This window comes from Aegilops tauschii, chromosome 1 (genome assembly GCF_002575655.3).
Source record: "Aegilops tauschii subsp. strangulata cultivar AL8/78 chromosome 1, Aet v6.0, whole genome shotgun sequence".
In the NCBI taxonomy this organism is placed as follows: domain Eukaryota; kingdom Viridiplantae; phylum Streptophyta; class Magnoliopsida; order Poales; family Poaceae; genus Aegilops; species Aegilops tauschii.
In genome coordinates this window covers 80,677,354-80,701,697 of record NC_053035.3, presented here as the reverse complement: position 1 = coordinate 80,701,697, position 24,344 = coordinate 80,677,354, and the positions used below count along the sequence as shown (strand labels likewise).

The window sequence follows — 24,344 nt, the reverse complement described above, 5'->3', positions numbered from 1 at the left end:
ACCAAATATTGTCACCTTATATGTAAATATGACATGGATATGGTCCATTTCTTGTGAAATTTGCAAAATTTCAATTTTCAATCTTATTTTTAGATTGTGGCGGCTGGAGTCGGGGACGAAGCGGCTGATTCGGTTGTTGCACAACATCAAAGCACATATGACTCACAGGGATGGAAGATGATGGTGCGGCGGTCTCGGAGGTGCTCTCAATTCGTCGGGTGGTCGGAGACGAGTGCGCGACTCCGACCAAGCTGGCGCTAGGGTTCCCCCGGGAGGAGATACAGAGAGGGAGAGGGAGCGTGCGAGCGAGGGTGAGAGAGAGAAGAGCGAGGAGGGCATCCTTGATGCGGGAGTCTGCGGGCTGCCTCCAGCCACGGAGCCACCTCCACCGTGTACAGTGGCCGCCGGCATGGCGAGAGAACTAGGGAGCTTTTTTTCTTCCTATTTCCCTTTTCTCTATTGGTCCCACATGTAATAGAGAGAGAGAGAGGAGGAGGAAGAGGTGACTCGGTGCCCAAGCTCAGCTGTACCCGCGATGAGTAGAAAATTCATAAAAACAGTAGAATAATTCAAAAAATTCCAATTTTTTGCATGGAAGATAATTTGGTGTGTGAGGTGCGCTCCAAATTTCAAATCATTTGTACATGTGAGTAGCTCTCGATAAAAATACAAATTTGGAGTCTGATGAGGTGATTCGGTGCCCAAGCTCAGCTGCACCTGTGATGAGTAGAAAATTCACAAAAAATAGTAGAACAAAAAAATCCAAAAAATCCAATTTTTTTCATGAAAGATAAATTGGTGCGTGAGGTGTGCTCCAAATTTGAAATCATTTGGACATGCAGGTAGCTCTCGGCGAAAAGGACAAATTTAGAGTCTGTGAAAAAGTTTATTGTTCATGTATTTTTCTGACCGAATTTTAATTTTTCCCAGAGCAACTCATGTGTCAAAATGATATGAAATTTGGAGCACACCTCACGCACTAAATTGTCTTCCATGAAAACAATTTGGAATTTTTTGAATACTTTTTAGTGTTTTATTTGAATTTTCTCCTCACCGGGTGTAGATGGGCCTGTGCTAAAAAATGGATATTCGGAGAGAGGAGTGGGTTTGTTTTTTAGCAAGGGCCCGTTGACATGTCAACATTCTAAGCGGCCCCACACATCAACATTTTTAATGGTCCCACTCATCATGAACTCGTCCATCTAACGGTTAACGTGTTTGACCCAACGGAAATGCTCCGCCTGGCCTTCTGTGAGCAGGTGGTGGAGTGGGGAGGGGAAAACTGAGCAAAGTTAGTTGGCTTGGACAAAATTGAGCACAACTAAGGAACAAGGGGCACGGAAATAGAAGATTTCTATTGGCGTGCCCCTCGTTCCTTAGTTGTGCTCAGTTTTGCCCCGCCACCTTGACGCTCCTCACTTTTTCCCCTTCTATCTTGCCCAAATAAAATGGCTTTATTTTCTATTGAGACTATTGTTATGTGTCCATCCATGGTAAAAATAAAATCTGATCTGAAAACATGTGTCGAACAATCTAGCAAAAATAATTTGATAAAAGTAACCTGAGGCTTTAAAGCTAAATAAATTTATAGTTATATTTATTTGCAGTTAGATGTTTTGCAGGCCAATATATTGATGCATAGTGCTATAATCATGTGCTATAACTAAATAGTAATCTATGTTTGTGCTTGAACCTGCTTTCAGTTTTAGGTACCCAACCAGTAATTTATGAAGAGAAGTGCCTAATTTCAAGATCAAAGGATAACGATTCAGACCAAAAGTTTGTATGGAGTTGAGCAATGCGTGTTGAAGTGGGATGTGTTGATTAATTCAATCATATTGACATTTGTTGATATACTGAAGGAGCATTCACTCGCTACAGCTTTGCCATAATATCATTTTTATTTCTTGGTCTTATATTAAGTGTGCTTGTGTTTCTTAAGGGAGAATAGGATAATATTCTAAACTATCTAGAGAAAAGGAGATGGAATATATGCATTTGCACAAACAAGATAGGGACTGGAGATTTTGATTTTTTTGATAGCTATTGAAAGAAGTGCATTTGAAGAAGGTACTTCTCACTTTGGTCTCCACTCTGTATTGTTTGACCTCCTTGTTACATTGTTTTGTTGGAATTTTCATTCTTTTTAGCCAATGGGTCCAGACATATAATTGTTGTGCTTGGCACTGCTCACGGCACCTTTTTCATTATAGATATGATATCTTATGTTATGTGATTATGTAAGTTGAAAATGTGTTGTCGTGCACTTCATCTTCTATGCATGTTTGCCTCTTAACATTAAATTTCTTAAATAAGGTCTTTTTTCAGCAAGAAAACATGATATAAGGTTCCCTCCTTGGTGCAGTTGATATGTCTATATGTATCCCATACGAGCTATTCTTTTGTCATCTTTTATTCTAGTTATTTGTGGCTTCTTCCTTTTCGTCACTTGTGGAGCTTTTTTTCCCTGTATGGTTGACTGCAAAAAGGTAACGAAAATGTGGTGATATGCATAGTAGCAGACAATAGATCATTGGAGTTTGGGAGTTATAAATTCTTCTCTAGGATATTTTGTGAAGGAAATATGCCCTAGAGGCAATAATAAAGTTATTATTTATTTCCTTATATCATGATAAATGTTTATTATTCATGATAGAATTGTATTAACCGGAAACATAATACTTGTGTGAATACATAGACAAACAGAGTGTCACTAGTATGCCTCTACTTGACTAGCTCGTTGATCAAAGATTTTTATGTTTCCTAACCATTGACATGAGTTGTCATTTGATTAACGGGATCACATCATTAGGAGAATGATGTGATTGACTTGACCCATTCCGTTAGCTTAGCACTCGATCGTTTAGTATTCTGCTATTGCTTTCTTCATGACTTATACATGTTCCTATGACTATGAGATTATGCAACTCCCGTTTACCGGAGGAACACTTTGTGTGCTACCAAATGTCACAACGTAACTGGGTAATTATAAAGGTGCTCTGCAGGTGTCTCCGAAGGTACTTGTTGGGTTGGCGTATTTCGAGATTAGGATTTGTCACTCCGATTGTCAGAGAGGTATCTCTGGGCCCTCTCGGTAATGCACATCACTATAAGCCTTGCAACCATTGTGACTAATGAGTTAGTTGCGAGATGATGTATTACGGAACGAGTAAAGAGACTTGCCGGTAATGAGATTGAACTAGGTATTGAGATACCGATGATCAAATCTCGGGCAAGTAACATACCGATGACAAAGGGAACAACGTATGTTGTTATGCGGTTTGACCGATAAAGATCTTCGTAGAATATGTAGGAGCCAATATGAGCATCCAGGTTCCGCTATTGGTTATTGACCGGAGACGTGTCTCGGTCATGTCTACATAGTTCTCGAACCCGTAGGGTCCGCACGCTTAAAGTTCGATGACGGTTATATTATGAGTTTATGTGTGTTGATGTACCCGGGTAGTTCAGAGTCCCGGATGTGATCACGGACATGACGAGGAGTCTCGAAATGGTCGAGATATAAAGATTGATATATTGGAAGCCTATATTTGGATATCGGAAGTGTTCCGGGTGAAATCGGGATTTTACCGGAGTACCGGGGGTTACGGGAAACCCCCCGGGGGTTTAATGGGCCAAGATGGGCCTTAGTGGAGAAGAGGAGGGGCGGCCAGGGCAGGCCGCGTGCCCCCTCCCCCTCTAGTCCGAATTGGACAAGGGGGGGGCAGCGCCCCCCCTTTCCTTCCTCTCTCCCTCCTCCTTCCCCCTTCTCCTACTCCAACTAAGAAAGGAGGAAGTCCTACTCCCGGTGGGAGTAGGACTCCTCCCTGGCGCGCCTCCTCCTGGCCGGCCGCCTCTCCCCCCTTTGCTCCTTTATATACGGGGGCAGGGGGGCACCTCTAGATACAACAACTGATCCCTTGGATCTCTTAGCCTTGTGCGGTGCCCCCTCCACCATAGTCCACCTCGATAATATCGTAGCGGTGCTTAGGCGAAGCCCTGCGTCGGTAGTACATCATCATCGTCACCACGCCATCGTGCTGACGGAACTCTCCCTCAAAGCTCGGCTGGATCGGAGTTCGAGGGACGTCATCGAGCTGAACATGTGCTGAACTCGGAGGTGTCGTACGTTCGGTACTTGATCGGTCGGATCGTGAAGACGTACGACTACATCAACCGCGTTGTGCTAACGCTTCTGCTTTCGGTCTACGAGGGTACGTGGACACACTCTCCCCTCTCGTTGCTATGCATCACCATGATCCTGCGTGTGCGTAGGAAATTTTTGAAATTACTACGTTCCCCAACATTTTGCTATCTTTTTCTGGTTCTGATATGTTATTGCAGAAGTTACTTTGTTATTTGGAATAGAAAGTCACTAGGATGATGATACGTCCATTTTGCATCATGTTTGCCTACTGTTACTTATAATGTTTTTTTATCATTATTTCACTTTACGATCCAATTCTAATGCCTTTTCTCTCTTAATTTGCAAGATCTAAATGAAGAGGGAAATTGCTGCCGGCTGGAATTCTAGACCTGAAAAAGGTATAGCAAAGATAGCTATTCCCTGGAGATCCAAATGACCTGAAAAATTGTGGAGAATCATATTAAATTAATAAAAGATAATGGAAGAAGAATCACCAAGAGGGCCCCACCAGTGAGCCACATGCTCAGGTGGCGTCATGCTTGTGGGCCCACCAGCAAGCCCCCGTGGCTCCCCTTCTCCTATATGATGCCATTTCCCTAGAAAAAAATGAAGAGAAGACTTTTGGGACAGAGCGCTGCCGTCTCAAGGCGGAACCTGGGTAGGAGCACGTTTGCTCTCCAGCGAAGCGATTCCACTGGGATACTTCTCTCCGGGAGGGGGAAATCGAAGCCATCGACATCACCAACGCTCCTCTCATCGTGGGAGGACAAATTTTCATCAACATCTTCGCCAACACAATCTCCTCTCAAACCTAGTTCATCTATTGTATTCAATCTTTTTCTCAAAACCTTAGATTGGTACCTGAGGGTCGCTAGTTGTGTTGATTACATCTTGTAGTTGATGCTAGTCGGTTTATTTGGTGGAAGATTACATGTTCAGGTCCTTAAGCATATTCAATACCCCTTTGATCTTGAACATGAACATGATTTGTGAGTAGTTACTTTTGTTCTTGAGGACATGAGAGAAGTCTTGTTATAAGTAATCATGTGAAGTTGGTATCCGTTCAATATTTTGATGATATATATGTTGTTCTTTCTTTGGTGTCATGTGAACATCGACTACATGACACATCATCATACTTGGGCCTAAGGGAAGGCATTGGAGATTAATAAGTAGATGATGGGTTGCGAGAATGACAGAAACTTAAACCCTAATTTATGTGTTATTCCGTAAGGCGCTGATTTTGATATGTATGTGTCATGCTATGGTTAGATTTATCTTAATTCTTCTTTCATAATTGTGGATGCTTTCGAGGGGGGGGGGGGTTAATCATAAGAGGGTTGCTTGTTCAAGTAAGAACAACACCCTAGCACCGGTCCACCCACATATCAAATTGTCAAAGTAGTGAACGCGAATCAACTAAACGTGATGAACGTGACTAGACGAGAATTTCCATGTGTTCTCGCGAATGCTTTGCTCATTATAAGAAATACTTTCGGCTTGTTGTTTGCTATAAAAAGGATTGGATCCCCTTGCTACACTTTTGTTACAATTGTTACTTGTTACTCGTTACGAATTACCTTGCTACCAAAGTACTTAGAGAGAATACCTTGCTGAAAATTGCTTATCATTTCCTTCTACTCTTTGTTGAGTTCAGCATTCTTACTTATCAAAAGGACTACGACTTGTGGGTCATCAAATGACTATGAAATAACAATGTAGTGTACCATTTATGGTAGTGTAAGCGAACGGCCTCCAGATGCAATCAACCTGAACTCACTTGAAAGATCTTGCATGTCTTTGGACTTGAGATCTCTGCTTCCATGTCCAAGTTCTTTCCCTTTTTTGCGGTTGCTTCCATGTCCAAGTTCATCCCATAATAAGTCTTGATTGATATGGCCCGACTGTTGTAATGCTAGTCAAAATTTTCCACATGAAAGTGTACTCAAGTGTTCCCATTTCCACACTGTAGTTTACTAGTAAGAAGAGGTACGTGCAACGCACGTGTGTGTCTCATGTTACTGAACCAAATGGAGTGCAACTCATCCAAGTTTTTTTTTCTTCTTAATTTGAATTTAAAGTTAAAAATATGAATCTGAATCATAAGATTTTAACATAAATGTTAAAGTTTAAATTTAAAATTAAATTATCAAAAATTGATTAAAAGTTTTCATAATGTACTTGGTAATTTTTTGTGTGTATAAGTTTAAATTCTAAAGACATACTAAGTTCTTTCTTTTTTTGGAACGAAGACGCTAGACGCGTCCGGCTTTAAATTAATAAAGCCCTCAGGCACCAGTTCAGCACGATACAACCCAGAAAAGCAGAAAACAAGTTCAGTCCAAGACGACGACGAAAACAGAACAAAGGTTCCACGCGAAGGCACCATTACACCATCCAAAACATCCAACGCAGAAGACCTATCTAACATGAAACATCCACCGAAGGCTCCAAAAGCATCATCGAGTCGTCGTGTCTTGTCTAGCCATCACCTGGATAGTCTTGATACGCGCCATGGCCTCCGACATGCGCTCAGCATCGCGCTCCTTCCCCAGCGGAGTCCACATCTGTAAGAAAAGGTGACATTTGAAGATCACATCCGCAGGGTGATTAGGAATTTTTTCTCAATCGTAATTTTATTGCGCGTCGTCCAAATAGCCCATAGTAGCGCCCCTACGCAACGCCAAGCGATTCTACTACTGGTCCCTCTCGTGGTTTTAAGGATGGCAATCAAGTCGTTCCCCGAGGCTGGGTTCCAGTTCGAGTGGAAGGCTTGCCTAACTGCACTCCACGCGAACCTGGCTAGGTGGCATCTAAAAAAGACGTGGTTAGCATCTTCACCTAGACCGCACACAGTGCAGGTACCGTCAGCCGGACCGTTACGTTTTGCCACATTATCCGACGTGGGCAGCCTATTCCTGAGCATTTGCCACATGAAGATTTTAATTTTCAAGGGCAGACCTGCCTTCCAAAGCCCCCTAGCTATATCAAGCGTTGTCCCTTCAGTAAGCTTGTTGTATAAAGATTTAACCGAGAATTTTCGGGACGCTGTCAAGCTCCAATCGTACTAAGTTCTTTCTTGCAAGTATTATACTCCCTCCGTCCCATAATGTAAGACTTTTTTATGTCAAAAAAGTCTTACATTATGGGACGGAGGGAGTACTTGGTAAGTATAATTCTAACATACCAAGTTGCATGTTATCTGGTTGTAGTGTAATGATCGGACGATAAGTTGGCAAAAAGAGCCAACTCAAAAACCAAGTTGGCAAAAAGGGAAAATGGGAAGGAGCACGTACACTTGCTCAACATATTTCTCTAAAAAATAAAAATAAAATTGCACATCATCTAGGGTGCGGCCACCTGAAGGAAATAAAGAAAAGCTATAGAAAAATGCGGTTGTGCTGCAATTAAACCCATTAAGCTACGCGTGAAGGGCGGCCAGCCAGCTATGCCACATGGCACAAGTTGGTTGGCCGATGTGAGAGATCTTTTGGAATTTTTTTAGATAAAGGTGTGGATTATTTTTAAAATGTATTTTTTCTTTTTAGATGGAGGTGAGGACCACTGGTATTTTTTAAACCCATTAAGCTACGCGTGAAGGGTGTCCAGCCAGCTATGCCATGTGGCGCAAGCTGGTTGGCGCTGTGAGAAATCTTTTGGATTTTTTTAGATAAATGTGTGGATTATTTTTAAATGTATTTTTTCTTTTTAGATGGAGATGAGGACCACTGGTATTTTTTAAATGGAGGGTTATGCAAAGGGACACTCGTTGATAGGCTGCCGTGGTATTTTTTATTTTTTATTTTTTATCTTTTCTTTGATGAAGGTGAGGATTTTTTCTGAGATGTTTTTTAGACGGAAACAAGGACTCTATGTATCTTTTCTAAATGGAAACATGCGCACAATTTCTTCTCAAGCGGCGTCACAGGGTGACGCCCCAACCACTAGTAGTGACAATGCGGTGCGGTCATTGAGCTGCTCCAGGCTCCAGTCTACCACAGTGCAATCGCCCCATGCCTAGGCCCGCTAGCTTTTGCATGAAGTTTCTGGAGAAAGACCGAGCTACCTGCAGAAAGCACTGCTTGTTCGATCCCTGAAATCAACGACTGAGGATACCCAGATGCGCCAGGTTTATGGCCGTCGGATATGTACCACGAACGACCTAGGATAGTTGCTCTGGCGGGAACACTGCTGACGGCGTGTAAATCCAAGTTCAAAACTGGTGCATTATAGTAGTAGAGATTAGCCTGTTTCTAGCTTGTAGCTAAGTATTTCCTCTAAATCCGTGAATACTTTTGTATGTTGCATTTATCGATAAACAAATATGTAAAAAATTCTCTTTGACATATGTGTTCGCATAAAATTGAGCCATAGGTCCATGTTGTTTCCTCTCTCGTTAAATTGCTTTAATCAAATAAAAGTGTTTTATTCGTGCCTTAAGAGTGCTATTCTTTTCGAGATGCAGAACTAGAATTGCCACGGTGTTGTGCTCAACTATAACCTCACTTTTCTATGCTCTTAGAAAATTATCATCTTAGCGGTCATAATAAGGTAGTACGTGAGTAACATATAGGTTGGCGCGCAATGTGCATAACCAAGCTAGGAGCACACAAGCATACCTCAGGAGGCATGAGGGCGCGCCCCGACCACTAGATGGGGATAAAATACCCTAAAATTGCACACAAGAACTCAGCCACATAGCCTAGAAAAACACTAAAAGCAAACAACGTCCCTCCCCATACTCGTGCAGCCGTGACCGCACCATGTTCACACTAAATCCGACGAGCACTGGGGCCCCTCCTGCCACGATGATGCCAACAAAGACTGCAACAGTAGGCAACCCTATTGCATCTGATAGCAATTGAAACACCGCCATCGTGTCACGGCGCTGCCCCATCAATGATCCCTGTCTCTAAACCCGCAAGACACCACAAAAAACCCGCCATGAAATGAAGCAGAAATGACCACCGCCTCCATGAGCACCCGCTCCATCATCACGAATCCCTAGCACCCAAACTCGGAGAAAAATAGATTGTCCACGGTGTACCTCAAAATCCCACAACAAAATGTCGTCGCAAAGAAGTGGAGAAACTGACACCAGCGATCGACAAATCCCGATTCACCGACCAAAATAGTCAACCATCATGTTCACACTAAATCGGTCAGATGCACGTCTCCTCTGATTTTTGATGAGGGTGGTAAGGACACATTAGTGGAACCGCTCCGCCGTGACGCTCAAGGTGCCAAGTCCGAGTATTCAAGTCGGACAATGACACCTAACCCTAGCCGCATCCACCCCCCTCTCTGCACCGCCACCCACCCATCCACTCGCAGCTCGTTGTCCGCAATTCCGGCCTGTCAGCGGATAACCACCTACGCTATCCTCACTCTGGAGTGCCGACTGCGGCTCCTAGAGTAGATCCGGGCATAGCACGCCGCTCAAATTGCAACCATCCTGCCTCCAGACTCTCCGGAGGAGAAGGAGGAGGAGCTGGCGCCGAATGTAGCGATGGAGAAGGAGGAAGGGGGGAGGATGGCGAGGCGGAGCCGGTGCTTCCGGTTTCCCAAGCCAGATTAGGCATGGCCGACGTGATGGGCAAGTTAGAGGTCGTCCAAGAAGAGAAGGCAGGCGAACAACATGCCATCCTAGACTCCATCCGCTCGAAGGTGGAGGTGGAGGTAAACCACCGCTGCATCCGTGACCGACGGGCGGAGACAGACGCAATCTTCGCAGACATGGAGTCCGACAAGGAGCCGGAGCCGTCGCAGGAGGCTGCCATCCCCTAGGAGTCGGACGTCGTCTGCATCTCCAACAACGAGTAGGCCAGGTTTATCTACGTAGCATATATTTATGTAACTTTTGTGTGTTGCATGATCTAATATGAATTTGTGAGTGAAGTTTGAGGTATATAATTGCAATGGACTAAAAATGAGCGTCGAGCGCGTCCGCGAATATGAGAGGCGGATTTTGGTATGTCTTTCGGTAGATGCTCTTAGTATTTGGGCGAGGTCTGTAGATGCTTCTTTCTACTTTTTTCAGTGGCGGATCCAGGAATTGAAGTTACCACAGGCGAAATAATGAGGGCCCAAAATTTTTAATGCACGAATGCAAGTCCGCTGAACCAAAACTCATAAAATTCAAATGCGAAGCTATATGCTCTAAAAATTTAACAAAACTAATGGTTCAAAATGTTGCCCTTGCAACTACATCTTTTCATTTGCGCAAGCTCGATGGCGTGCCGCCGCTGCCACCCACTCATGTCGCTTCAGGCATTGCACTAGGCACAACTTCTTCTTGTTCTGCGATTAGCCATGTGCCTAGTATCCGATGAGGCAGAGCTTTGTGTCCGAGAGACGGCGATGATAGGAGTGGACATGGGCGACAACTAGGTTAGGACTACTTGAAACATGGTCGAGTGGTTGTGACCATTTTGCATTTCAGCCGCACCCCAAAGGCAGTGCGGTCCGTGTGGCACCCCAATGTCAGGGCGACGATGCAACCTCTTCGGTGCGCGTCTTCCCTGCAACATTGAGCTTCGAGTCGGAGGTAAACGACGACATACATCACAACCTGCAGGGTGGTTGAGCCCATATCTGACCATGAGCCGACCCGTCTATGTCTATTGTGGACTTCACGTCGACCAACGACTTCCAGGCCACGGGTTTCGACAAGGAAGAGTTGGGCATGGAAGACAGCCGGCGGCGCCTCGTGTTGCATGTGGGCTAGTCCATGTCCCATGTCGACTCTTCCTTTCCAACACCGGATCTTCACTTTGCGGGTCTCATGGGCGACGGACATGGGCATGGAAGGGAAAAACCAAAGACGGGCGTCAGCGAAGATTAGACGAGGTGTTACATTGCACACAATTGTATGAATTTGATGATTTGCTAATTATGTACCCGGTTGTGAAAGAGAACATCTGAGGGGTGATCGATCACAGTGCGCGAACTCGCCTATGCGCGTCCGTAGAAGTTTAAGGGCCCGGATTTGCTATGTTCAGCAATAGATGCACGGAATAGCTTTGCTGGAGTCATCCATCTCACGCGGAGGAGAGATGCACTATCTTATTTGGGCCCCAACTGGGCCACTTAAGTGCTAGCATACGTTTGCAAAGAGAATTGTTTGATGTCCGTTCCTTATCTCATGATGTTCCTCTACTAAAAAACGAATCAATACTGCCTACTGAGATGGATAAATCAACAGGTATTTGAAGCGTATATTACAGCTACCCGGGGCGGCCGCCCATACCTGCCCCTACGCTGACGCCGCCCCTGACTCTTTCTAGCACCACAAGAAGGGGAGAATATCAGGTGCTATCATGCTACAATGTCACAAAATTGAAAATTTGAAGTATGAAAAAATTATGAATGTTCACAAGATATAAGTGTGTGCAACCCTTAAAAATTTCAACTCCAAACTCAAAATACACATAGAGACACGAAAAAGACAAATTCCAATGTGAATATCTTTTTTCGTCTTTTTGCGACACTATTCATGTTGCATTTGTTTTTTTATCTCTATGTATATTTTGAGTTTGGAGTAGAAACTTTTAGGGGCTGCACACACTTATCTTTATCCTGTGAACATTCACATTTTTTTCAGAATTTTTATACTACTTCACAGTTTGGAGTTGAAACGAAGTAGTACCTTTGTCTCTTCGGAGTTGACGCGCTGCTCAACGTGGCAGTCAACCAACATGCCCTACGCCGAGGCCCCGCTGTTGCCAGCTGTGAAAAACAGAGTGAATGGAAGTGAAAAGTAACTTGGGTTCGTAGCGGCGGGAGGCTGGGACTCGATCCTACGTGCGTGGGCCCGGTGTTGATGCACCACACAGCAGAGGGCGCTGGTCACGTGCTCTCCTAGGCTCGGTCCACCGTCCACACACCGGGGGCTCCGCCTGCCCCGTCAAAAAGCTGCCACCCTTCTCACAGAGAGGGAAGCGAAGGGAAGGCCGCCCGCCGAGCGACGAGAGCCCAAGCAAAAAGGCGCGGAGCCGAAACTTGCATTGCAAGGAGCGAAGGCCCTCGCCGCCCCCCTCGGGAGGCTGGCCATGGCGGAGGGGGAAGAGGAGGCGGCGCGGCCGCGGCCGACGCGCGTCGTGGAGGCTCTGCGCGGCAGGATCGTCCAGGCGGTGAAGGAGAACCGCGTCACGATCATCGTCGGGGGCACCGGATGCGGTAATTAGTATCCCCTCCCTTCTCTCTGCTTCGGCAGCTTGCTCGCGCTCTGGGTGATTTGACGGCGCCATTTGGAAAGAAGGCCGGCTCGCTTCCCGCTGCTGCCCGTTGGGTTTCCTCTGCCTGTTTGTTCGTTGGGGTTTTTGGGGGGCGCAGTGGGTGGCGTGGCGGCGCAGCAGAGTTTCCGAGGGGCTGGGAGGAACTCCGGAGCGGGGTTACAACTTCGACTGAGACCTTGGTCTCGGCCCTGGGAGACCTCGTTCACTTCGCAGGTTTTAGGGGGGACCCGGATGGTGGAGGATGAGCACAGCAGGGGTTTGGGGCCAGGATGGTGCTGCATTTTTCTCGGTCTAGAGCGACCCCTTATTCTTCTAGTACTCACGCATCACCCTCCAATTTTTTCTCAGATTCCCCTTTTCTTCGTATTTTGAATTTTGGTTTCCTCTGGCGCTAGTGCGTGAGGGTCTTGGAGCAGAGTTTCGGCTGGATTGGGAACAACTCCTGAGCGACTGAAACCTTGGCCACGGGGCCCGTTGTCCCCTTCACAGGTTTTAGGGGAAGTGGATGATGAAGCCGGCAGGGATTTTGGGGCGGGATGGTGCCATATTTGTCACGGTCGATGGCGACCCCCTTTTCTTCGTATTTTGATTTCTCTGGTGCTAGTACGTGTGGGGTTCAGTTCAGATTTGTTCATTGCTTGTTGCGTCCGCTTGTTGTAGATTTCGTGCTACACTCAGCTACATTCGTCGCTTCCATTTTATGGTGCTGATTCCATCCATGTGGCTTCCTTCACGTGATGCCAAGTTTCCGATTGCTCTGTTTACACCAGCACGTTCAGTCTAAATTTGACATATTCTGTCCTGCGCTCAGATGTAAATTTAGGCCTTCTTTTGTACTGATAATGTATATGGTCCCCTTGTTTATCTCGTTGTAGGAAAGAGCTCCATGATTCCCCAATTCCTCCTAGAGGAAAATCTGGAGCCCATTATGTGCACACTGCCTAGGAGGTTTGCGGTGGTGGCCCTTGCTCAAATGGTGGCTCAGTCTCGCAATTGGGAGCTAGGAGAAGAGGTTGGATATCATATAGGCCACTCGAATATGACCAATCTCATCTCGACAAGGTAACTTCCTTCCTTGTGAATCGGTGGCCCCATCATATAGGCCACTCTAGGTAGTGCATTCATTAGAATATTCCTTCTACTTCTGTGTTGATCTCGACAGACATTATTGTGCAGACTACCGTAGCTTAGGCAGCCACATCAAGTATACTTGAAGGATCGGAACTACTCCACATACGACCTTTGGTGCTACGATTTTTGTGAAAATGGACATAGAATGCTTAGGAGCCTTAAAGAAATCAGTATGACTATATCTTCCAAACTGAACTGCAGGCAGTATAGATTACTCGGGGTAGGTTGACCCATGGCAGCTGAAAATGGAAATCCACCTTGTTTGAAAAAAAAAAAGGAAAATCATGCTATACACCTGTATTCCTTGAATCCTTGTTGTTCATTAATTTTTGTTATCCCACTTAAATATATGACTTGTGGCATGCACTTTTGGTACTAGTCATGCAGACATGTTTTAACATTCATATGTATATCCAGTTATCTACATGCATTAATGATTTTGTTTGATTTTGCGTTTACTTATATTGGCAATTCAATACTGATTATTTCAAAATTAATAATGCATATGCATATACAAATAAAATATATTGCTTCTTATCTTTTAGGCTTTTAGCACCTGTCAGTTTGGAGTGTCATCCTTGCCTAGAATGAAATATAATGTCAGTTTCCTAATCTTCATTATACTGCTGAGGTAGGAGATGATCTGGATAGTTAGCATGCAGTTCAGTGATAATGGCAGCTTAATCTCTACTTTAGCTTCTCTGACTCCAAATTTCCAACATATAGCCTTCTACGTTATTTTAAGTATCTTATCCATCTGAACCTCATGATCCATTCTTACCCACTTGACAATTTTGTTGTAAATCATTTCGGCTGCACTGCTATGGCATTGACTTTCAGTCTTGTTTAATGTATGAATCAGGTCAAAAATTGTCTTCAAAACAGCTGGTGTTGTGTTGGAGCAAATGCGTCATAAGGGCTTTGCTGCATTGCAATATAAGGTTATCATTCTTGATGAAATTCATGAAAGGTCTGTGGAATCTGATCTTGTCCTTGCTTATGTCAAGCAGTTTATGATGACGACGAATGACTCAAGGTATGTACTCTGGTAACAAGCATCAGTGTATTCTATTCAGTTTTTTTATTTTTCATATTGATGGTTTCTGTCTACCATAGAAATGATCTCAACTCCTTCCTGCTGATTGCTAATACATGTCATGCCACTCTTCACATAGGCTAGTTTTAATGTCTGCTACCATTGATAGCACACAATATGTTGAGTACTTTAAAGATATTGGAAAGGTTGAACTGATTACCATCCCGAGCAGTTCATGCTCTAACTTCCAGAGAAAAGTCCAATATCTTGAGCAGGTATGTATTGATTCTTGCTCCAAAATGAGTGAATTATCCTTGTTCACTGTCTAATATATTCCAAGTTGCATGATGTACCTTCTAATTTTTACAATATCTGAGTACCAAACATGCTGTAGTTTATGTATTTGCTTGTTCATATATTTTACAACGGATTTAACATTCTGATATATTACTTGGTCATTTTCACATATTTTATTTTCGCACCATAACACGCCAACTTCATTACTGTTATTGTTTCTATTATAATAATTATTAATGCTGTCAGTAATAGAAAAAAAGTAGTAGCACTAGTAGCAATGGTGGGATGGAGGAGTACCTTTCCTGGACCATCTTTGTTTGTCAATTTTTTACACAATCAATATGTTAGGTTAACACCTTCTACTTTGCTCCCTTACTATTGCTTATCACCTGATAACAGTGGAATGCTGTTCAGATTGTTGATATTCTGAAGATGGATTCTGAAACTGAATCACCCCGGACGAAGTATTGCCCTGGACTAGATTGCAAGGCAGAAGCTTATCTTAGTCCTGACGTGTATCAACTTATCAACAAGTTATTGTTGCACATACATGAAAGTGAACGAGACACTGAAAAGGGTATTTTGGTTTTTCTTCCAACATACTATGCATTGGAGCAGCAATGGGATGTGTTGTCTGGTTGTTCAATTTTCAAGATACATATTCTTCATCGCAGCATTGACACTGATGAAGCTCTTGAAACTATGAAGGCCTCAAAGTCTTGCCGAAAGGTAAAAGTTGTTATATTCCAATTTAACTTAGTAGTTCAACAGCATGTTTTATACCTGAAATACTTGCCCGTACTTTTAAGCTATGTGGTGCTAGTAGTGAGGCATAATGCTAAAATTAGAGCGTAATGCACATGGAGTAATAGTATTTATGGAACGTATGGACTAGGGTACGTATTCTATGCTGTATTTATGGAACAGAACATGATAATCGAAACCTTGATACTGGAATAGCAATTTGTGTATTCCCATGCTCTCTAGGCCAAGTACATGTACAGGTGGTATATATGGTATACCACAAACACGAATACTTACAGGTGGTATATATGGTATACCACAAACACGAATCCCGGACGATCTCTAACATATAATATCACTATCATTATTTGCTAACTGCCATTGTATTGTTGCAATGGCTAATTGCCAAAACGACATTTCTCTTCATTTTCGGGATAGATCCATTTTCCTACCACCGGTCGGCAACATATGGATTCCAATTTTGTTTATTTTTCCACCATGTGCCTTATCCAATGTAAGGACCAGGGATCAGGCCTCACTTTTTCTGGGGGAATAATAACATGGAAAATAAATAAATTCTGATTCTGGGAGGTGGTGTGTGGAGGAGTGGTGTGCTGGAGGACCTTTGTTTAGGATATTGTAGCATCCAGTATCTTTAACCCCCTCCTTGTTTGGAGTTGCTAATCATCATCATCATTAGTTAAGTTTGGAACAAAATTGGATCAATATAAATCATAGCGATCAGTTACATTTACACTGTAGCTAGTTTGAGGATCTTTTGGATCACAAGAATATCGCAAAAAATTCGGAGGCTTTGCATAGATCAGTATTAATAGCCTAGATTCCTATGAAGAAAAACTCTCCACTTCAAATTGAACTCCGTACTTGTCTGTATACTCAGACAGTCATTTAAAATATTTGCATAGATTTCGTTATAAAACTATCCAATGTAGCATAGCATCACATGGGGCAAATTCTACAGGATAGATACATTCATAGGGTATATGCAAAGCTTGTATCCACTATCAAAGATCTAATGTGACAAAACTTCATGATAAGTTCTGTATTTGACCCCTAAAGTTTGCATTGTAGCACTTGTCACCCTCTCACTTCACATTTCCTAGAATTTGATTCTGTACTGGTACTGTACTAGTAGGCACACGTTGTACTATACGAAGTACAGTCAGACCTGTGTTTTGATCCTTGGCCACAAGGGCACCAGTGCGGCTGCCCCCTACTAGTATTAGTCTATAAATCGACTATGGTAACCACAGAAGTTTTCTGAGGGAAGGTAACCACAAAAATTGTAACTGAATGAATATAACAGGATGCATGAGAGGTGAAATTTAGCATGGATGCATACAATGTTTACATAGTTGGAGCAATGTCCTCTTATTTTGCAATGAACTATCCTTTCATTCAGTCAGTTGAATCTTTTAATTGCAGGTTATACTGGCGACAAACATGGCTGAATCGTCTGTCACTATTCCAGGAGTTGCTTATGTTATTGATTCCTGCAGATCATTGCAAGTCTACTGGAATCCAGTCAGGAGAATTAACTCAGTTAAGCTTGTATGGATTTCCAAGTCCCAGGTTAATATCACAAAAATACTGATGCTATTTATATTAAACTTACTTTTGACACTCAAGTTTGATACTAGTTATAACTTTTCTAGGCTGAGCAGCGGAAAGGCAGGACAGGCCGGACCTGTGATGGTCAAATTTTTCGCTTGGTAACAGAGCCATTTTACAACACCTTTCCTGATCATGAAAGCCCTGCCATTTTAAGTTTATCCATAAGAGAGCAAGCACTCATGATATGTTGTGCAGAGTCCAGAGCTATGAATGATCCCACCGGTAATTTTTCTCTGCAATTCAACTAATCTTGATTGATGTTTCTGTGCTGGGATTATGAACGTAAAATATAGTGCGAAAACAAGAACAGTGAACTAAAGGAGCAATTCTAGAATTCTGTGACCTTGATGCATCCTCCTCACTTGTACTTATGGGCTTTGTGCAACTTGCTCTTAACTACAGTATGATATTTCTTTCAATGAGAATGATCTGCATCATCTGTACTATTGTTAATGTGTTCACATCTTTCTGCTGTACTGTAGAGTGTGACAAAGAATCAGTCCAATATCTACACAGAAGTTTCTAGGAAGCTTTGGTAAGCTAGGTTCGTGGTGCATTGCTTTCATCTTCTCTTTTAAGAGAATAGGCTTCTTCTTTGCGTCTATCTAGTAACCATATTATATCAACTAAGGAATGCCGGTGACAACGAGAGATATAGAAGAGGATCAGAGCAAATTCTACTTGTAGTTAACTAAGATGAGTGTCTGAACTACCAATTCTTGATTGGATCTGGGAATTCCAGTAACTGCTAGTTTCTGCTGCACTGGAACTGCTGGTTCCTTGCTGGGATGTTGAACCAGATACAGATTAATAAAATAGTCACTCCTGTTTAGTTTATAGTTCAGCAATTGAATAATTAGATTTCATGCGGTCCTCTTGTCTTCCTCCAGTTTTCCACAGGCTGTTCCTGTCCTCCTAGAGAAAATCATGCAGCATTCTGCATGCAGTCAGTCACCATGCTTCCATGAGCAAAACTTCATTCGCGGGTGCAGCAAGAGATGAACTAATATACAAATCAGCGACAGAATTTACATAGGGAGCCAAGATGACCTTAGACCTGGTTGATTAGGTCTATGTATAATGTATTAGTATTTTCAAAAGGACATGGATAAGTAGAAATCTACGATCTGAGTAGGATAAAGATAATCAAGCCCGTTGCTGTCAATACAGATTTCCTTTGGCATCATTAGCCACTTTTGCTTCAAGGTTTGTAATAATTGTTATAGCGCCGTACTGAGGCAAAAACCCTTTACAGAATTATCACTGTGCCCATCTTAAGACATCAGAATCATCATTTATTTTTTCAAATTTTCAAGATTGCTGGTAGGAGCTAGGATCCTACCTGGTCTAGGGCGTAGGTTGTACGGGACGGGGGAGGGTTGACGGAGATGCGATCGCGGCTGCCGGCGGCGGGGCGCCGTGGCGCGATGAAGAAGAGGCGGCGGCGGTGCAAGAGGCGGCTAGGGTTAGGTCTCCCGGCTCCCTTCGGGAAGCTGAGCAAATAATGATTGCTTCTTTTTTTCGAGAAAATGCAAAGGGCTTTTGCATTTCATTGCATTGAAAAGGTGGAGTTTTGATACAATCCTCCTAGGAGGTCAGTTACAAATTACAAATCAGGGTCAGCGAAACTAGTGCACGTCCCAGGTGGGCGGCAGGATGACGCGTAGGCCGTGGGCGCCCGCTCTTGCCCACTCCTTGGCTTCCTCTTTGATCTTCGAGACCAGGACCTGAACCAGGGGCTGGGCGCCCTCAAAGATGCATTTGTTGCGCTGTTTCCAGATCATCCATGGCGTCAACAGAGCAATGGAGGATAATGATTGCTTCTTGCTTGATTAGATTGATACATCTCCTCTCCTTATATAAAGAGGTTTACTTGACTCCTAAGCAAACGATCCTAATAACGATAAGATAATTGGGCTAAGCCCCTAATAATGATAAGATAACTTGGGCCACAACTCACTGGGCTAAGCCCCTAATATGCCGGTCATAACAATTGCCTACTTAGTCATCATTGTAGTAAGAATTTCCGTTTTGATGCTCATTATTAGTTGGATTGTTCGTATTTAAATATTTTATCCAGTGTCCCCAAGTGTGCATTTTTTAACACTTTATACAGCCATTAATATATAGATGTGACTTCTAAATTCTATAATAATTTGTTACGTATTTTTTTGAGAAAATTCAAAGCTTGCGTCTTGATGAATTGGATATATATAAATACTAGTAGTACTATTTACAAGCCCAAGTTGGCTAAGGTTACAATTGTGCCCAAAAAAAATTAATGGAAATCTCAAGAACATGAGAGGGACACCTTTTAAGACCTAGTGCTCCCGCGCACGCCCAGTTCACCTCGTCCTCCTTGATTTGATAGACTAAGCGTAGATGGCAAGGCTGATTGCAGTTGAATGTGCAGCCGTTCCTGTGCTTCCAGATCATCCCAATAGCTGAGTAGTACATGGAAGCTAGGGCATTTCCTTACCGGCTTTGGAGTGGCGCTGTGTGCTGTGAACCACCGTTCAATGATTCGAAGGGGTCCTTGCCGGGTCTTGGCGGGCGTCAGGTCGATCACAACCAAGAGAGGAATTCGTTGCAGGTCCACAGCACAAAGCGGTAGTCGACTAGCAGGTGCCTCATTGTTCAGCGTCTGGTCGCAGAATAAATAGGCCAGCACATGTTGCAGTCCATGGCCCGCCCGCTGCTCCACCGTCCAGCATCGGTTGAGGCTAGCGAGCCAGATGAAGAACTTGACCTTATAATAATTTGTTATTGAAGTTAGAAAAAACACCAAATACTTCTTTGCATATTAGTCAGCAAGATCTTAAAAACAGAGTACATGCATTTAAAACAAAACGTATTTGGGTATGTGGGATCATTATACACTGTGTAACTCGCGTATATATTTATATTAAGCTAATATTCTCACTCTTTATCAAAAAAAGGTAATATTATCACTAACTGTCACTCTTTGTCGCCAGTCCTGCTGCAAAAAATTCTCAATCCACCAGAGTCTGCTGTTATTAAAGATGCACTAGAGACTCTTGTTCAAATTGATGCGGTTCAGCCAGCTTTGAGTGGAGGGTATCAGCCCAGTTTTTATGGCTATTTGCTCAATAGTTTGCCGTTATCGTTCCGTGCTTCTGTTCTTACCCTGAAATTTGGTGAGATGGGGTATCTCCATGAAGGAATCCTGATAGGCATTATGTTGGACATTCAACCACTTCCTATACTGCAACCTTTTGGTGATCAAGCAATGGTATGTTCTAGTTACATCTATTGAGATGCTTGTATAACAATAGAACATGCTTATGTCCTAATTTATGTTTTACAGCGCAAGAAGATTAGAGACAATTACTTTGATGAGGGTAGCTCTCAACAAATTGGCAAGAAGGAAGCTACACTCATCGGAAATCTTCGGGCATTTCAATTTTGGCAGTATATGTTTAAGGTACATCCTATCTTATCTGTAACAAAATACCCTGTACATTGGTTGAGGGCCTTTTGTTAGTTTTTTTTTTGAAATTTCTAGTATTAACTTTCAAGTCCTTTTTACTAACAATTACAAATATAAACGCTCATTATCTTTTTATATCATTTTCTGGTAGTACCTTTCCTAATGGATGGCTAATGCTAGGATGATATATCATGGGCCTTAATGAAAATTATTATTGATTAACCAAAATGTACTTTTTTTTGGATTCTGTTAGCACTATTTTGTTTTCACTAAAGTTACATGTTCTATTTTTTTCCAGGATAAGTTTCGTCTGGAGTGCCTGATAAATATAGCCAAGAACGAAGAATCAAATGCATCTGGGCCCTTGATCTTGAAAAATGAAGAAGACTGGTGTAGATTTCACAATCTGGTGCCGAAAGCACTTAACAACATCTCTGAAATCTGTATGTCCTTTAACTTGTGATAAAAAGTTTGTGAAGTGGATTTTGTACTAGGAGTAGGTACTCCCACTAGCAGTGGCGGAGACAGGCCTAGGGCAGTTGGGGCTATAGCCCTAGGCCTAGTGATAATAGCCTTTGTAATTTCTTGTTAGAATTAATATATAAAAAATCACTAAAGTGCATCACTTAAGATAGCTTAGCCCTAGGTATAAAACCCTGTGCTAGCTTCGCCACTGCCCACTAGTATGTGTGTTTTGATTGCACAATTTGCATCTATTGATGTGCGCCAGATACTCTTGCATTATCATAGTTTTTTCCACTAAAAGTTTGAAAATGTACATAAGATGGTAGAAAGGGTTGCCTGCTGTAGCCTAGTGTGTTATATACATCAGTGTTTTCTGTTCCTTCGAAATATACATAGTTCGTGTGAGGACCTACTCGTAGAAGTGCAATTATCAAAATGCTTTCCAAAAATACAATACATGGATATTTCTTGTTGTTAACTCTTTTCTTTTAAACAGATGATGATATTATGAGCACACTGCACCGCTTTAGGCCTCCTTTTCTTCAGAAAATCAGTCCTCCAAAGTACCTTCAGACCTCTGAATTCCACCATGCATGTCGTGACCCTGAATTGCCGGAGCCAGAGCATATGCCTTTATTCTCGTTGGAAGCTGATAATTCTCATTTAGATTCACAGTGGAGGTGTGCTTCACACCCTTATATTTCCGCAACTGATTTTGCAGCCACTGACATTGTTAATGACCTGAAGAAGGCTATCAAAGAGGTGAGTTGTATTATATAACTTATGCCTTGTCAAGTTACCCGTATACAAGACATAATGTAGAATAAATATTTTCTCCATGCAAACATAATGCTTCTTGATTGGTTCACAGATGAAGATACAACTTGCAGATGAACAAGTTGGTGGTAATGCCCAACCAGCCTTTGGAGGTGAGAAGTGGGTGGAGTATGTTGACAACACTTTTGACATTTTGGCTGATGACCCCAAACCAGCATGCAAGTTCTTCCTCACATTAAAGGTAGACTGTTGCGGTCTTTCATGCTATTTTCACCTGTCCTTTCTTCCCCACGTCATTTGCAGGAAATGTTATTTGGCTATTTTTATATGTGTGTTGAGTAAGATATTTTAATAGAAGGATTGCCCTATTTTCATATCTGAAATTGTAGTAACCACAATCCCTGCAACCTAGTACATCATATTATAAACAGCTGGATGCAGACCAACTGAACTCCAAACCTAGATCCTCAAGATTCTACTGAACTACTTGAAAACACTTTTCCCTGCCTCAGCGAAGGACTTGACATATTCTTTAATGTAATATTACCCTATGAATTAATAAAATGTAACACATTGATGAAACCATGAATAAAGTGGTGGTGACAGGTCAAATGACATTGACAACAGTGATACTATGCCAACATGCATTTGGTTAAAATTGTATCTACCTAACTGCATGTACTCCCTCCGTCTCAAAATAAGTGTCTCAACTTTGTACTAACTTCTGTACAAAGTTGTACTAAGTTGAGACACTTATCTTGGGACGGGACGGAGGGAGTATATGTTAAAAAAACTGCAGGTTTATGTTAACTTGGTATTTTGACAACTCGATGGGTATGAATTAAACTCCTTTCTTCTGACATGCTGTTCCTCTGATCAGGGTTGTATAAAGGGCAGCTCTTGTTCATTTCCACATGATTGTGACTCTTTGATCTCTTCATCAGTTGCATCTGAAATAAACCCAGAAGAACTACCCTGGCGTGCTGACATAGGTTGGACAAAGTTGCTGACTAGAGGTGAAAATGGTCACATTCTTGTCGTGAATGACAAAAATCTGAAGTTTTCTCATGAACTTCGTAAGATAGTTGCCCGTACACCTGATCTGCATTCGGCTGAGCATAATTCAGTTGCAAACAACCTCAGCATAGTCCTGAATGTCGCTGATCCTTCTCATCTAACTATTGGAGGTGAACATGAACTGCCAGTTCCTTGGACGAAATTACAGCGAATTATTTTGTTAGATGATTATGGTTCTGGTGAAGCAATCAACCACCAACTATTGCAGAAGTTCTTTGAGTATATTGCCTTCAAGATCTTGCCGGAAACATTATCTGGTTTGCAGGTCATCTTGATCATGAATAACACAAAATTTATTAAGATGCAGGTACGCCATTTGTGTGCATGACTCATGGTAGTTTATTTACTTATTTGCTGGTACCTATGGCCTGTTTCAACATTTGAGAATTACCTTTCGAATCTCAGCTTAGTCAACAAGCAACATTATTTATCAGTCCACTGCTAAAAATGACAGACATTGGCTGCTGTTTTTATAGGTGGAAAGAATGGCAAGAGAGTGTTTCTTCTTTCTGGGTGAATCATTCCTATTGAATGGAGTGCCTCTTGGATGGTTTCCGTGCATCCGTCAACAAGATGGGCGAGTAGCAGGACCAGTTGCTTACGTTTTCAACATGCATCCTCCATCCTCACGGCGATTTTGCAACACAAGAGAATTGAGCGCCAAGTCCTCTGCAGAGACTAGTTAGGCCAGTCTAGGTCATACGCATGTTAATAGCTACTCCTAGGTCAAATCGTTTTGCAAGCTGGAAGTAAGTAGTTCTTTTGTCAGGTCAGTTTGTACAGAAATATTATGGCACACTGGCTATAATTGTGACACCCGGATAATCAAGCTACAGTAATCCCAAGTTAATGGTGCCACATCACCACTCTTACTGTTGCTAAACCTCGGTTGATCCAAATTGCGATCCAAATTCAAATTCAAATTTGTCAAACGGGAAAACTAAAATGTTTTAAAGTGTGGCAAATAATCTGAGGATAATTGTCATGTAGAAACCATATTTTTATAAAATATTTAAATGCACTCAAATAAATAAAACAGTAGCTTTAACAATTAAATAAATGCCTTTTCTAATTCTTAAAATATAGAAACTATTTTAATTGAGTAGCAAACTTTTTATGGCAGCACTAAATATTGTAAAGTAATTATGCGGCACCATTTCATATTTTCCAAGAGAAATCTTGTAGCCAAACATTTTGCAAAGCACAAAACAGAAAAGAAAAATAAGAAAAAGAAAAGAAGCAAAAGAAAAACAAAACCCGCCCCTCCCCTGGGCCTTGGCCCACATAGCTGGCCAGGACGGCATCATGGCGGCCATCGCCCGACGCCCCTCGCCTATAAGACCTCGC

General features: G+C 42.5%; 1 protein-coding gene across 1 annotated transcript; it reads left to right on the top strand.

The window, feature by feature from the left end:
• The first annotated feature begins 12,060 nt into the window (after positions 1-12,060).
• Positions 12,061-23,863, top strand: LOC109738196 (zinc finger CCCH domain-containing protein 4). The gene is made up of 14 exons (XM_020297294.4): positions 12,061-12,325; positions 13,260-13,446; positions 14,378-14,551; positions 14,691-14,826; positions 15,263-15,577; positions 17,039-17,185; positions 17,269-17,449; positions 20,203-20,480; positions 20,556-20,672; positions 20,977-21,121; positions 21,640-21,905; positions 22,015-22,161; positions 22,801-23,304; positions 23,474-23,863. Exons 1-14 carry the CDS (start codon positions 12,199-12,201, stop codon positions 23,681-23,683), a joined length of 2,934 nt encoding a protein of 977 aa, XP_020152883.1. The 5' UTR covers positions 12,061-12,198; the 3' UTR covers positions 23,684-23,863.
• The last annotated feature ends 481 nt before the right edge of the window (positions 23,864-24,344 follow it).